The following is a 14,998-nucleotide window of genomic DNA, read 5'->3' as shown; positions in this document are numbered from 1 at the left end:
TTTTTTCAATATTGCGGAAATAATAAAAAATAAGTAAATTTCAAAATTAATACTTATTCGTCTTCACGGTTTGGCGAAAATTTATTTGGAAGATTTGTTGTGCCTCACAGTAGTTTCGAGATAATTTTTGTCAGATAATTTATAATATTCATCAACACATCAGCTTATATAAATTATGTATCAGATTCTATACTACTTATATTTTATAATTACTATTGTAGCCACTCATAACAATACTATGCTACGTCCTATTATCAGATAAGTGATTTTACGATTTTTTTTATATCTTTTCGTCCTACGGTTTGACGATAATTAATGTTCATCAAATAATTTAGAGAATTTTTTTTTAATGTTGCAACCGGACACCCCTAACCTACCGCTGGTGCCACGTCATCTATTTTCGCCATACGATTTAACGAAAATATATTTTCATCTAAAATGATTTGTTTGCCGTACAGTAGAGGCGAAAACATATTTTCACTAAACTGTTAGACGAATATGTATTATTTTTACAATTTACTTATTTTCAGTATTATTCATATAACATCCGTAAAAAATGTAATATTAAAAAAAAAGCTAGCGACCGCAGGGCAACCTCAGTCAGCATGTGTGCTGCACATCGCATCGTAGCAATAAACATACGAATTAGTATCAATGTGCGTGCTTTGTAACAACAAACACATAAATAATTAATACGGTAATATCAATCATAAATCTTAGTTTATTTATTAAAAAAATATAAACTTGAGTACCAAGATATGAATACGATATAGAAACATCGTCAAACAAATATATCGACAACATGTTGTAGTTTTATTTCAGATATGATTTAAAAATTTAGAAAGAGATTATATACTAATTTCTTATTTAATTTGTTTATTTATTTTTATCAGTAAAACATATCTATATATGTAGCCGATAAGAGACGGGGAGGCAAGAGAAAATAGGATTGATGGCAAAAGCAGACAAATTATTTGAAATTTACAGGATTTTATTATATACAAGGGGAATAGTGGAAGGAGGTGACACGAAAATTAACCCGTGTTTTATATAGTAGAGATAATTGCATATGCGTTGCAACGAAAATATAAATATTGAGCATGGTAACATCAATTATAAACTTAAGTTATGGAGATATAGATGCGTCATGACTCATGAGAGCGTCATCGAACGAATACGTCGAGAGTGATACCGTAGTTTGATTTCAGGTAATTAGATAATATTATCTACTAATTTTTCTCCCATTTTATATATTTATTTTTATTAGTAAAAACAGATCTTATATCCATAGGCTATAAGAAATAAGAAGGCTAGAAAAATAGAGTCAATGATAAAAATAAGTAAATTATTTAAATTTTAAATGTTTTGTTTACATGAGAGGGGAATAGGTGAAAAGGTGGTGTAAAAAACAACTCGTATATTATATAATAGAGATTAGTTATGTAATATGACATTATAATATCTCTATTAAAGTTAAAATTCAGCTACGAATGAATATATACTGATGAGGTCGATGGGGGCTAATAAAATCTGCGTATGAAAGAAAAAGAAACAGAGAGACGGAAGACGGTTGCGAGCCATTACATGCCCATCTAGCGATTCACACCGGGAAAAAAGAAAAAACAGTCATATATGAAAACGGAGGTCGGCCCAACAAAAGCCCATAAATTCTTTTTATTTGAAAGGAAAAGCCCATAAATTCTGGTCCAGAGACGGAGAGGAAAACCCAACGAGAAATCCTTCCATTCCAAAGTACTTTGGTCTTGTTTAACATAGATTTTGCTGGTGGATTCTGAGAATTTTATAAAGTTATTTCAAACATTAGGATTTTATAATAAATTATTAGTAAGTGAATTTTAAAAATAAACTATAATTTAAAAAGTAGAATATGTTTTTTAAATTAAAAAAAACAGATTATGCAAAAACACATCAAATAGGACCTTTAGTCTACTCCCGAGGCAGAATAAGGCGGGCCTTAGACCAAGCCCAAAGGAGTCTTTTCACGGGCAGATTCCCGTCGTGAAGGGATTTCCGTTCCCTTCAGCGTTTCCAACGATTTTCCTTCACGGTTCACTTCACAACGGAATTCTCAGAGTTATTCCCTTCAGGACGAGATTCTCTCTTCGTTCCCTTCGCGATTCTCCTCGAAAGGAAGCTGTTGAAGATGAAAGAAAATAAAGTGAATGAGAACGGAGAAGAGAATCAGAAAGAAAACGAAATGAATGAAATATGGTTGGAGATAGTCTTATATCGCTCCATCTCCTCCATCCCCCAATGCGCTCACCTCCGCCACCAACACCTCCTCCCCCTCGCGCCTCATCCACCGCTTCTCTTCCCCACCCCCACTTCCTCCTTCCTCTCTCGCCCTCGCCGCGCGCCCAGGAGCCAGTAGGTACCATCGGATCGCGCTGCGCTGGGAGGGCAGGGCGATGGCGATGGCGCGAGCTCTCCTCGGCGGGGGTTTCTCGGACGCCGGCGCCAGCGAGAGCGACGACCATGAGGAGGAAGAGGACGTGCTCCGTGCTCGGCCTCGGCCAGGCCATGGTGCGCGCATCCTCTCGTTCCTTCTTCTTTCTGTGCGTCCCGTAACTGCTTGTTGTAGTTGGCACGGTTAAAAATAAACGGGAGTCGAAGGTCGTTCCTTTCTTCATTGGCAATATCAATTTGCAAGAAGCAAGTGGCCGCACCCAAAGAAACTGATGAACGCTTACGCATTAGAAATCTAGGATATTAAACTGTTGTGGGCTTGTGGCTGAATAAACTGTTGTGGGCTTGTGGCTGTCGCTGGTGCTTGCGAATCGCGATCCAAGTGTTTAACCGGTGCATGCTTCATGATCATTGATTTCTATTCAGTGGCAATAAAACATTGGTTGTTCTTCATTGAGTTTAATCTGCCAAATATGCAAAGATACCACTGTAGTTCAAACTTCAGTCTGGAAAAAAATTTATATGAGACCCTCTGCAGAAAGGTCTCCGTGAGACCCTGATCTACACCGTTCGTTCTGGATCCAACGGTCTGATTGAATATATATGAGAGAAGTACAGGATACATGTCACGCAGAGATGAGGGTCTTTCTGTGAGACTGGGTCTCACAGAATTTCCTTCCCTTCAGTCTGTATATGCATATTCTGACTTGTTTGGTGATTAGTAGGGACTCATGTGTAACATCAAAACATCAGTGGTTCTTCATTTGTGTTTTAGCTGCCAAATATGCAAGATACCACTGCTAACTGTACTTCGAACTTCAGTCTGTGTTTACTCAAAGGGGGAAAAAAACAGTCTGTGCGCATATGTTGTTGAAATCAATGCTGATTTGTGACTGGTTTTGGTGTGCGAACAGGTTGACTTCTCAGGGATGGTGGAAGACGAGTTTCTCGAGAGATTGGGCATAGATAAGGGCACGAGAAGAAAATAAACGATATACACTTATTTAAGTGTACTGTAAAAATTCTTCACGAGAAAGGTCTTGAACCACGAGGAGAGAGGACAGGTCTTGCGCGCCATGGATGGGTGCAGCTACAAGGCTGCAGCCGGAGGCTCCCTGTCCAACTCACTTGTGGCACTGACAAGACTTGGCAGTAGTCGGTCTGATAGCTACCCTGAGCTCAAAATTGTGATGGCTCAATGGCTGGCAGTGTGGGCAGCGACCCACTAGGTAGTTTCTACAGGCCGTACTGTTTCTGTTGCACCCGATCTTGATGTCCTACTTCTGCCCTAGGCCTTTAGAGCATTAGCTGATATTATTCTTTTGGTTTAATTGCTAATGTACATTTCTTGTCTAAGCCAGTCAAAGATGGAACTATTGGAACTGTCATCGTTCTAACAACGCCGGATGCACAGCGAACTATGCTTGCATATCAGGTCAGTTCCTGTACTGACAACTCCTCTTTCTTTTTTTTTCTTTCCCAACTTGTTAGCTATTACGCCAGTTTACGCTTACTGCTTATGCTAAATGCTCCATAGCCTTTACTTCTTGAATACTCCTTACACTCTTTTGATACCTCAGGGTAGCAACTTGTGTCTGGAAATAGTGCAGTTCACTGTATGACTGCTGAAGAGTATATCTAAATGACTAGAAATGTTGCTGCTACTAATATTTGCTCTAACAGTGCCATGCATCTTTTGTTTTTGCAGGGTACATCTTCAACTCTGAGTTATGATTCAGACTTGGCCAATTTAGTGTCCAAATCAAATGTCCTAATTGTGGAAGGTTATCTATTCGAGCTGCCTCACACGATTGAAGCTATCAAGCAAGCGTGTGAAGATGCTCACAAGAATGGTGCACTCATTGCTGTTACAGCATCAGATGTATCTTGCATCAAGTGTTGCTACAATGATTTTTGGTGAGAATAGTCTCCTCGCAAAGAATTTCCTTTTAGTGTCACAGCCTGCAACCATCTGGACCCAGTTGCACACATTCCCAGGTCCCCATAAGCCATCTTTTACTTGCCTCCATTGGTAATGCATATCCTTTCTAAAAAGAAGAGTGTTAAGCATCTAAAGCCACCTTAATGGGATACACAAAGGGCATCTTTTCTATATCTGCTAGTATCTCTGAAAGTAGCATAGAATCTTATGGCACTATGCTAGCATACTTGTTCACAGGTTAGTACCATTAACTACAGTGTTTTTGGTTCCAAAATGATTATTCATTGTTTTGGATTCACTGCACATTATTCTCTGTATGATGCTTCTATACTACTACCTCATCTTCTAACACTAATGACCGTGAACAAAAACATTTTCAGGGATATCGTAGGAAACTATGCAGACATACTGTTTGCCAATGCCAATGAAGCAAGGACATTCTGCGAGCTACCCTCAACAAATAGCCCCATGCCAGCCGCTAGATACTTAAGCCATTCTGTTACCCTAGTATCTGTGACAGACGGTGTGCATGGCTCCTACATTGGGGTGAAAGGTGAAGCAATGTACATCCCTCCGCCGCCGTGCATACCCGTGGACACCTGTGGCGCCGGTGATGCATACTCTTCCGGGATTCTGTATGGTATTCTACGGGGCGCATCGGACCTGAAGGGCATCGGCCTGTCGGCGTAGCGGGTAGCTGCTGTTGTCGTCGGGCAGCAAGGCAGATTGGCTGAATCGTTTGCGCTTCACCTTGATAGCTTGGAGTTTTGTTCAGATGTTTGAACAGATCATGCTTCCAACATCTGATTGTTTTCTGGTTTAGTCCAAGTCCTAGACATGTATTTGTACATAGGATCACTTTCTTTCTTAGGTCTAGTACATTGTTCAGGGCAGCCGAACTGGATAAAGCCTTTCAGTTCGTTTGGTGTTGGTTACAAACTTCATTGCTCAAAATTGGAGTTACATAGATTTCATTGCAGAGAAATGTGATAAAATGGAAAATGCACTGATGTAGTAGTTGAGATTTTTGGTTGCAATGTACAAATTGGATGGATGCTATACCTTTGTGAAATTGCAGCGCAATCCGGCTTTGTTGGATGAGATCCGATCCGGTTGGGTCAAGCATGGCTATCGCACGCGAAAGATAGGGTTGCTATAGCACGTGAAAGATCCGACATGATGCGGTTGGGTGAAACATAGCTAACGTTTCTAATCATATTCTGTTCATTTCCTTCCAAACAATACTGTGAATCAAGACGAGCAAACGTTGGCATGTAATTAGAGCAGTCTTGTGAAGTGAATAGGCATTTATACCAACAATATTGTGTGTGTATATATGTATCCTATTCTTAGGCTGTCGTTAAGCTGATATCACCTAAAGTTGAAGCAGTGAAAAGAGGCAGCTAAGTTTTTATTTCACAGACCTTCAGATCTATAAATTCTTAAAGTTATATATCTATAGCTAGAACTAGAGCTATGTGTAGACTTAGAATGTTTAAATAAAACATCTTATTTACATTTTAAGTTAAAAATAAATGCTTAAGCCACTGTATTTTAGTTTACAAACTCTAAATCTAATAGGAATCTTAGAGTTGGGCTCTATCAAACAGATGCATTTTATTTTAGGATGTTTAAAGACAAGACAGGAAGCTAGCCACAAGAGTCATAAACGTACTACTCGAGAACACAATTACTGTCCTATTTAGCAATAGTACATTGATCTTCTCACGCTGTTGAGAACGAGTTGGATAGGAACACCTTTAGAATGCAAATATTTCTTTCACAAAAAAAGAATGCAAATATTTAACGTTGATTTTACAGAAATGTCACAGGGACTCTGGAGATAAACAAAAAGACGTAAATGCCGACAACTCCCAGGGCCAAAACTGTCCATTGAAAAGAAGAAAAAAAAAACACCCTACGCCGAGGCCCGTGAGAGGGAGAAGGGAAGCAGCAGACGCATCGCTCGCTTCCTCCTTCCTCCAACCTCCACCCACCCCACCGCCCGACTCCCGAGGCGGCGGCTGTCCGCCGCCCCCGCCGGAGACGAGCCGCGCCCGACTGGCAAGATGGTGGTGGCCACGGAGGAAATGGCGGTCTACTGCTTCGACACCCTCGTCGCCCACTACACCGGCGACCCGCCGCCGCCGCCCGCCTTCGAGGACGGCAACCAGTAAGCTACCTCCCTCCGCGATCGCCCTCTCCGTCCAGTCGGATGCCAAAAGGAGGGTATTTTACGACGATCCTGATGTGGTTTTGGGTCAATTCGTGGTGGATTTGGGCAAACGCGGAGGCTTTCGCCTTCGCAGCGGATATACTTGTGTTTCGTTGGATTCGATTTGCTATTCGGTTGGATTCAGCGTCTTGTTAGGTTCCTGCGATTGTGCTGTCTGATCCTATCGAGTGCGAGTACTATCAGTTTTCGTTGAATGGCACAAGGGAAGCCACGTTTACATGGTTAAATGCTTCGCCTTTTGTTCTTGCGATTTTCTGTCCGAGTGCAGGGGAGGACAAGCAATCTCACTGCAGTTGCAGCGACTATCTTGGGGAGGGCGTTTATAATCCCAATAGGAGTGTCAGTTTAATCATAATGCATCCATCTTTTATTGGCGCTTAGGAGAAATTAGATGGCTCTGTTGATTGAGGCCGTCTGATGTTTCTCAATTTCTTGTCTAGCATTCAGAAGATGTTGATTCGTGATCCGTTGTAATCATGTACCACCACATATTAAGATTTTCTAGATATTATATTGTTTTTTCAGATAGGTATTGTTGTTCTTGCAAACAATGGCTCAACTTTGGTTCAAATCTTGTAACTGCAGCCCATTGTTTGTGACCTGGAAGAAGGCTACCAATGGTTCAGAGCCCCGCCTCCGGGGATGCATTGGAACTTTGGAGCCCCGTCAGATTGCCAGTGGCTTTAAGGACTACGCGCTAACTAGGTAACTATTGTTTGAACATTGAAATGTTGTCTTATTTTCTTTCTGAAATGCCTGCTCACTACTCGAAAATTGAAGGACTTAAGCTATAATAAATCAATAAGTACAAAGGCAACTAAGCAGCTTGTATTGAATCATGTTAAATATATATTAAGCTTAGCATCCCATTGCAGTGCCCTGAGGGACCGACGTTTCCCCCCGATTCAGTCGAAGGAACTGCCATCCTTAGAGTGTACGGTATCTATACTGACTGATTACGAAACTGCACAGAACTATCTCGATTGGGAGGTAACTACACACTACTCTCAGTTTGTCCTTTCAGCATGTTCAGATATTCTTCTCTCATCATTGGTATTTATTGTTTAAGTAACTTTTACATCAGAATCAATTTCTTTTATGTGAATGCAGGTTGGAACGCATGGTTTAATTATTGAATTTACGGATCCAGACTATAACATGAGACACAGTGCAACCTATTTACCTGAGGTTGCTGGCCATGAAGGTTAATGCTTTATTTTCATCTTTTAATTCATGTCTTTTTTCATGTAAAGTAGAATTCTGTAGTTTCTAAAACCATTACAAGGGACAACCAGAAGCTGAAACCCGTACAAATTTGTTAAAAACATATGATATTTCACGATCTTTGAAATCCATATGGCTGAAATACAATCTAATGAGCAATGAAGATCAGATAAAAAAGGCATTTCATCAGTACATTCCCATATGCATTGAACTTTATGTAACTTAAGGTTTGATTTCTGGCAGGATGGACACACATAGAGACTATTGACTCACTCATGAGGAAGGCGGGTTACAATGGTACCATCACTGAGTCCTTGAGGAAGAAAATCCGTGTCACCCGCTACCAGAGCACCCTGTACACCATGCACTACGGTGAATATGTTGCATACGTCAAGAAGAATAGAGGCACAGCCCCGGCAATTAACAGGGTGCCTGTAGTTAATGGCTTCAAGCCAGGCCATTGATTTATCTGTACTGCAAAAGCTAAAAGAACTATTTATAATTTATCTGGGAGCGATTGGGGCTGGGAATTTGTTTGAAAAGTTCTCGCCCTTCACAGCTCGTTGATCTAGCATCATTTCATTCCAAGGAAAAGGGGGCACCATACAAACAGGTCCCCAAAACAATGTCTTCCTGGGATGAATGATTGCTTATGTATCTTGAAAACTTAAGTGCTTCATGTGGAAGTTATCTGGTGAAATTGATCGATTCAAGTCATTCCTATGCATCTGTAGTAATTCCAGTGATTCTGCTTTGTTTCCATTCTTACTTTTTATCTGATACAGGTTACTTACAAATTTCCAGGTATGATCTGAGACTGTAATAATGAACAAGGCTTTGTGCATGTCACGATGCAGCGGCCAGATCCTTATCCTTTATCTAAAAAGTAGCAACTTACAGTCTGGTCATGTACTCATGTATATTGGTTTGACAACGTACCACCCCCCCTCCCCCCGGGTGAGAAGCGATTTTATGATCAACTTTACACAATTTTGTTTCCTAAAGACAAGCCAAGTGGCAAGGCCTTGTAGGGAGGATTTCACGAACGGCATTTCTCCTTGCAGGAAGATTGAGCCCCTGGACGTTCCAGGTTAGAATATCCAAACTTGGGAGTTGGGCAGTTGAGGAGGCAAAAAGCTAGAGAGCAAGGAGCATGTAGGCAACCTATAGACATATTTGTGCATAAAAGTGGCCGAAATTGTGGGCCATTTAAACATAGGTTTGAGCGTGTTGAAGAGTGCAGGTGCATCGGTGGCCTAAGTTGTTGGCCACCGGCAGGCGACATGGTTCCGACATCATAGCAAAAGATATAGCAGGACATCATGGAGACAAAAAAAAAAAGAAGCATGCTGGGCCTGAGAAGCCGAGACAGTTAGGCTTCTCCCTGCGTTGAGGCCTCGCCCAGGCTTGGCACGCCCTCGTCTGTCTCCTCTATCAGTGCGTCATCCATCTTCTCAACCATTTCATTATCGATGCCAAAGATGGCTGCTAGGGCTGCAATGACGTGGTCAGGCAGAGGCCTTTGGAACATCGCTATGTATTCCTGCTAAGCAGCATCCAAAGGTTGTAGATCATCCTGAAGAAGCCCTAGTTTACGGCAAAGATTTCGTTGAGCCCGTTGGATGCAGGGCATTGGGCCCTATTTGAGAGGCGTGCGTTTGTTGTACCTCGTCGGTGTTGTAGACTTTGTGTTGTTTCTTCTTCTTCGCAGGCCGTTGCGCAATGGTAGTAGGCGATGGGTTGTTGAGGAGTGGCGATAGTGGAACGCGAAAGAGGCGTCCCAAGGCCGCTAGTGGGCGTCATTAGATGCAGTGGCATGGGGTGAAGCAGGGGCCTCCTTCTTTGGAATGACAACGCTCTAAACCTTGAAAACATCACAACGGATAACTTCCACATCTCAGCGGACGTAAATCTTAAAGAGTGCCCCACCTCCTTCCGCCTAACTGCCGTCTATGGGCCTGTCCGTGATAATCTGAAAGAGAACTTCCTAAATGAGCTCAGGGCTTGTAAGCCTGCTTCAGACTCTAAATGGCTAGTTCTCGGGGATTTCAACCTCATTTACAAATCGAGTGATAAAAGCAATGCAAACTTGAACTATAGGTGAATGGCGCAATTTCGGTAGGCCATACATGTGAGATGCATGAAATAAACCTCCATAATTGCAAATTCACTTGGAGCAATTAGCGTCAAATCCTGACTTTGGTTCGGCTTGATAGAGTTTTCTGCAATGTAGAATGGGACGCTGCCTTTGGCAAGCACTCCCTCCTTGCTCTGTCCAGTTCCACTCAGATCACTGCCCGCTGCTACTTTCAAGTGCTGAGGGTCCCAGGGGTCCAGAGTCTTTCAAATTTGAAAACTTCTGGACCCACCTACCTGGCTTTCTTGACATTGTTACTACAAACATGGAATCGGCCAACTACTCATCTTGACCCCTTCCACATTTTCTACCACAAGCTTCGTGTGACAACAAAGGAACTTAAAGCATGGAGTAAATGCCTAATCTCGGATGCTAAGCTCGCCCTCCACATGGCTGTAGATGATTGGATGTCATCTCTCACTTGGGCAAAGCGCAAGAATCAAGAGAGCTATCTTTCCAGGAACTCCATTTGCGCTCTAGGCTTAAATGGTACATCTTGGGTTTGGCAGCTATCGAGCATGCCAGGAAGCAGCAAGCCTCTAGAATATCCTACCTTAAGGAGGGGAGGGGGGTGCAAATACAAAATTCTTCCACATCAAAGTCAATGTGAGGAGACGGAAAAAGCACATCCAAAGACTTCGTCCCAGGGGTTGGTCACCAACCATGATAATAAGGTCGTTGTTGTGCAAGACCACTTTGCTGCGATGCTAAAAATCGACCTACACCTCGATCCTTTGACCTCATTTGGGAGCGGTTTAACCAGACCTTTGCTGACTTGCAGCATCTAGTGGGAGGAAATCCATCAGGCTATCCTTGCCATGCCTTCTGATAAGGCACCAGGACCCAACAGTTTCATCGGAATCTTCTTCAAAAATTACTGGGAAATCATTAAAGAAGACTTGGTTGCTACAGCACATGCTTTCTATCATCTACAGGCCTCAGGGTTCAATCTCCTTAACTCAGCTAATATTGTTCTGCTACTAAAGGAGGATTGAAAAAATCTCCAACTATCGACTGGTTAGCCTCATTCACTCCATAGCGAAAATAATATCCAAAACTCTTGCGTTGCGGCTAGCCCCCCACGTGGACTCCCTTGTCTCCTGATACCAAAGTGCTTTTATAAAGCGCCACAACATCTATGAGAACTTTATGGCAGTTAGAAACACAACCCGTCGTTTCCATCGTAATGGCACACCCGCTTTGCTCTTAAAATTAGACATCGCAAAAGCTTTTGATTCGGTTCGCAAAAGCTTTTGGGCGATGAAATTAGATGGAATGCGAGATAGATATACTATATACTTTCAGTTTGCGAAAAGTGGCGTACAGATACACCAAGCATTGGAACAAGATCTATCGCCAATACTACTAGCCATGTACAAGTTACTGCAAGATAATCGTCCCATCAGAACAACGCGATGAGCGAATGCAAAGTGGCCGATTGCCAGACCTAGAGTCATGAGTGGCCTTAACTAGGCCCTACTTCCGTTGCTTCTGCCTCGACAATCTCATAGTCTTCCACCTTTTGTCCTTGTCGGAAGCATGACAGTGCCCTCCAACGCCCTTCCAAGACACACATGGGGCAGCGATATCGCACACATAGCAGAAACACTGCAGCACAATGTGAAAAGATTTTTAGTGACAATCTGATAACTGATAGCAATAATGCAATTCTAACATTGTGCAGTGTCCAATAGCAGCAAGCAACAACTTGACTATTACTCTATTAGCACTTTGAGACTTAAAAAGCTAGCATTTTGACCTACATCTTTTAAGTGGCATGATGGTACGTATACTTGTCATAATAGCACATCAATTTAAACAAGACAGCGATTCATATCTATTGTCATCCAAATGGCTTAGCAAAGCAAACAACACCGTACTGAGCTAAGGCAACCATTCCACTCAAACACATTCTTGCAGCCAGCATGCCAATCAGCAAATATGTGCACGTTTCAATATTTTTCCTTGAACTTCAATGAAGAAGTGCACAATGTAAACATAATGTAATGTTTGCAATGATTCAATCCTGTAAATTTTCACAAGCACTGAATGCTAGGCTTGTCATGACAGTACCAGCTAACAGTGGTGCTCATGACTCATGAGGCAGACCGTGATTTATTTTCTCCAATGAAAGAGGTCGCAGAATTTAAAATGGCATACCGGAAATGAAAAGCTTCATGTGGGAAAAAGGGCACCGAGATCATAAATGCAAATAATAAATGGATTATGGGCATTTAAAAATAGGAACGATTTTGCAGATCTCAAGGGATTAAAGTAAATGAATTGACAGTAAGCAATTTGGAGGGGACAATTCAGAAACAAAGAGATGCATAGATGGAGAAATTAAATGGAACACAAGATTGATGCTACTTCTTAGATACTTATATATCTTGTGATAAGTGGTACACAGATGCACCAAGCATCGGGACAAGATCTGTCTCCAGTACTAACCCTGTACAAGTCACTGCAAAATAACATTCCCATCAGAACAACCCGACTAGTAACTGCAAAACGGCCAATTTCCAAACCATGAGTCGGTATTGGCCTTAACTAGGCCTTATTTGCGTTGATTTTTTTCATGACGATCTCATAGCCTTCCACCTTTTGTCCTTGTCCGAAGCGTAGCAGTGTTGCTAATTGAGTCCATTTAACCATGCCGCTTGAATAGCCAATTCTGGCAGCCTACTGTGATTACATGAAGATCACCAAATATGCAACTTGAGCAACTAACTTACCAGTCACCATATGCGTTCATGATATGATATTTTGAAGAAGAAAAAACGACTTCATTTTTACCCCCCCCCCCCCCACAAAACTTAAATGAACAATGCACGAAGTAAGCCTATTCTGTTAGCATAATGCAATGCTAGGTACGATTGGCATGATGATGTATGTAGGTTCGCACGAACAAGGAGGAGTGTTAGGCTTGGCGCGACAGTACCTTGCCGCAGTGGCGCTCATGAGGCGTAGTGTTAAATGGGTGCTTGGCGCAAGCGGACCTAGGATGGGGGTAATCTCTGCACGCCACCTGCAATACCACACCAAAAGATCGCACATTTCAGATCCGACAACTCGCCTCTGCAACCGCGCCGCCACACACACACACACACAAAAACCAGCCCGTGCTCTCGTCGCGTGCGTACCTTGCCCCGCTCGGCGACGACCGCGACGTCGTCATTTGCGGCGGCGGAGGCCACCTCAGTGGCGGCGAGCGGGTCGGTGGCGAGGATTTGACAATCCGCGTCGAGGCGCCGCTTCTCCCGCGGGGTCCACATCTTGACCTCGTCGTCGAAGTCGAGCGGCGCGGACCTTTTCCACGCCTTCTTCTTCGAGGTGCTCCCATTGGCGCTGCCGCCAACGGAGGGGTCGGGGGACGACGGGATTTCGATCACATTCCCCGCGGGCGTGGGCGCCGGCCTCTTGACCTTGGCGGCGGGCGTGGGCGCCGACCGCTTGACCTTGGCCATGAGGAGGGGATTGTATGAATTAGACAGAGAATTGAGGAATTGGTATTGGGTCAGCCGAATACCACGCGTTAAGATGTCCAAAGAATTGCGAACCGTAAACCTGTCCCAATTCCGAGCTCCCGCCCTCAGTTTCGGCCGAAATCGCCCACCCCGCGCTTTCGGGACCGGTGGTTTTTTGACATATAGGGCCCATGTCGTTGCGATCATATGGGCCTAGAGGGCCTTGCCGCCGTTGCTGTGGGTCAGGACGGAATGGGCCTGCAGGCCCACCTGCCTCTTCTCTCTCTCTCTCAAGAAGAAAAATAAATGGTCAGGTCCTGACTCACTCCTGAGTAAATTTAGTTTAGAGCTAACCAGGATCGGTCACAGCCGGAGGGCATGTTTGTGTTTTGATTGTGATTTCAACCATCTAAATATTGATTCTCACAATCCACAATCTAGATTATTAGAGTATAAATTATATAATCTAAAACAAACATCATATTATTATTAGAATCTCTCCCCTCTCTCTTTCTCCCCCTACAGACTCGCTCTCTCCCTCCCAGTACGTCGTGGTGGGTTCTCAAGTGTTTAGTCCGATGAAGCAACACGCTGTGGCGGAGTCTTCGCAATCATGTAGTGTGGCGAAGCAGCGCGCCAAGGAGGACTCAGGGCATGTAGTCTAGTGACGCGGCCTGTCACGAAGGGCTCGACGGAGTGTAGCCCAAAGATGCGGCTCGATGCGACAACGACGTCAAGGGGTGCACTCCGTGGGCCCCACACTACCCGTGAAGCCCGCGACAAAGGAGCACGAGCGCGCCATCAATCGGTAGTCTGCTAGACAACCACGGCGGCAGAGCAGGAGAAGGTGGATGAACGCGGCGGCGAAGCAGGAGGAGGTGGATGTAGGCAGCGGACGGGGGCAGTGGCGGCATATGTAGTGGCGAGCAAGAGGAGATGGATGACGAGCTTTGGTTGCCGACGACAAGGAGGAAGTCGATAGCGAGCTCAAGTGAGTGAGGACGTTATCTAGAGGGCGCTTCACGTGTTCCCAAGGTCGAGGAACTCGTTTAGGGTGCCAGCGGAGGTAGAGGAGCAATGGAATGGGCCGACAACGGAGAGGGCGAACTGACAGCAGAGGTGCGCCATTAGCAATTGTGCACATCGAAGAGGAGGAGGAGGGAAGTTGGGGAAAAGGGAGAGGGAGTTGGCGCAGACCTCCTGGCGTGAAGGCTTGACTGGAGAAGGCTGGTGACGGTAGATCGATTCAGCGGTCGCGGTGGTGGTTCGCTGGAATTGGGGGAGAAGAGAGCTCGATGGCTCAACTCCTTTGGTGGAGAGGAGGTGAGGTTGAGGAGTTCATGGCGGAGGACGGGAGGAGAGGAGCTCACGGTGACGGAGCTCATCAGAAAGGAAGAGGGAGGTCGAGGCGCGGGCGGCGGGAGCTTGGCTCTGTCAAGCGGTGGTAAGGGGGAGAGAGCGAAGGAAGAATAAAAGAAGAAGCAAAACATTATTTTGTAATGGTACGGTGGTTAAATATATGTTATAATCTATAATATAAAAAGCAATTTTTTCTGTATTATAGA

The 14,998-nt window shown here is 43.9% G+C and overlaps 3 protein-coding genes across 5 annotated transcripts; 2 read left to right on the top strand and 1 right to left on the bottom strand.

Annotated features, from left to right (window-relative positions):
• The first annotated feature begins 2,282 nt into the window (after positions 1 to 2,282).
• LOC133906908 (uncharacterized) lies at positions 2,283 to 5,386 on the top strand. Of its 3 annotated transcripts, XM_062348868.1 has the most exons (5): positions 2,283 to 2,544; positions 3,342 to 3,656; positions 3,789 to 3,862; positions 4,136 to 4,344; positions 4,750 to 5,386. In XM_062348868.1, the coding sequence occupies exons 2-5, from the start codon at positions 3,626 to 3,628 to the stop codon at positions 5,057 to 5,059; spliced, it is 624 nt and encodes a 207-aa protein (XP_062204852.1). In that variant the 5' UTR covers positions 2,283 to 2,544; positions 3,342 to 3,625; the 3' UTR covers positions 5,060 to 5,386. The 3 variants fall into 3 exon arrangements, 1 of the variants encoding a protein (XP_062204852.1); XR_009907871.1 differs by having other exon boundaries at positions 3,342 to 3,862; positions 4,136 to 4,425; XR_009907870.1 differs by having other exon boundaries at positions 3,342 to 3,862; positions 4,136 to 4,606.
• Positions 5,387 to 6,288: 902 nt separating this feature from the next.
• Positions 6,289 to 8,546, top strand: LOC133907944 (uncharacterized protein At2g38710-like). Its single transcript, XM_062350077.1, has 5 exons — positions 6,289 to 6,542; positions 7,191 to 7,310; positions 7,481 to 7,595; positions 7,716 to 7,809; positions 8,073 to 8,546. Exons 1-5 carry the CDS (start codon positions 6,439 to 6,441, stop codon positions 8,291 to 8,293), a joined length of 654 nt encoding a protein of 217 aa, XP_062206061.1. The 5' UTR covers positions 6,289 to 6,438; the 3' UTR covers positions 8,294 to 8,546.
• A 2,699-nt stretch (positions 8,547 to 11,245) lies between these two features.
• Positions 11,246 to 13,483, bottom strand: LOC133907815 (RPM1 interacting protein 13-like). The gene is made up of 3 exons (XM_062349909.1): positions 13,110 to 13,483; positions 12,908 to 12,994; positions 11,246 to 11,574 (listed from the first exon to the last, which is right to left on the bottom strand). Exons 1-3 carry the CDS (start codon positions 13,431 to 13,433, stop codon positions 11,443 to 11,445), a joined length of 543 nt encoding a protein of 180 aa, XP_062205893.1. The 5' UTR covers positions 13,434 to 13,483; the 3' UTR covers positions 11,246 to 11,442.
• Positions 13,484 to 14,998: the final 1,515 nt, after the last annotated feature.

The sequence above is a fragment of the Phragmites australis genome, chromosome 24 (genome assembly GCF_958298935.1).
Source record: "Phragmites australis chromosome 24, lpPhrAust1.1, whole genome shotgun sequence".
Lineage (NCBI taxonomy): Eukaryota > Viridiplantae > Streptophyta > Magnoliopsida > Poales > Poaceae > Phragmites > Phragmites australis.
The sequence above is the reverse complement of the archived record's forward strand: the minus strand, read 5'-3'. Positions and strand labels throughout refer to the sequence as shown.

Coding starts and splice junctions, on each gene's coding strand:
- LOC133907815 (XM_062349909.1), bottom strand. CDS start 13,433: ATGGCCAAGGTCAAGCGGTCGGCGCCCACGCCCGCCGCCAAGGTCAAG. Junction 12,995..13,109: donor TCGTCGCCGAGCGGGGCAAG/GTACGCACGCGA, acceptor GTGGTATTGCAG/GTGGCGTGCAGAGATTACCC. Junction 11,575..12,907: donor ATGAGCGCCACTGCGGCAAG/GTACTGTCGCGC, acceptor ATTGTGCTGCAG/TGTTTCTGCTATGTGTGCGA.
- LOC133907944 (XM_062350077.1), top strand. CDS start 6,439: ATGGTGGTGGCCACGGAGGAAATGGCGGTCTACTGCTTCGACACCCTC. Junction 6,543..7,190: donor GCCTTCGAGGACGGCAACCA/GTAAGCTACCTC, acceptor TTGTAACTGCAG/CCCATTGTTTGTGACCTGGA. Junction 7,311..7,480: donor AAGGACTACGCGCTAACTAG/GTAACTATTGTT, acceptor ATCCCATTGCAG/TGCCCTGAGGGACCGACGTT.
- LOC133906908 (XM_062348868.1), top strand. CDS start 3,626: ATGGCTGGCAGTGTGGGCAGCGACCCACTAG. Junction 3,657..3,788: donor TGTGGGCAGCGACCCACTAG/GTAGTTTCTACA, acceptor TGTCTAAGCCAG/TCAAAGATGGAACTATTGGA. Junction 3,863..4,135: donor GAACTATGCTTGCATATCAG/GTCAGTTCCTGT, acceptor TTGTTTTTGCAG/GGTACATCTTCAACTCTGAG.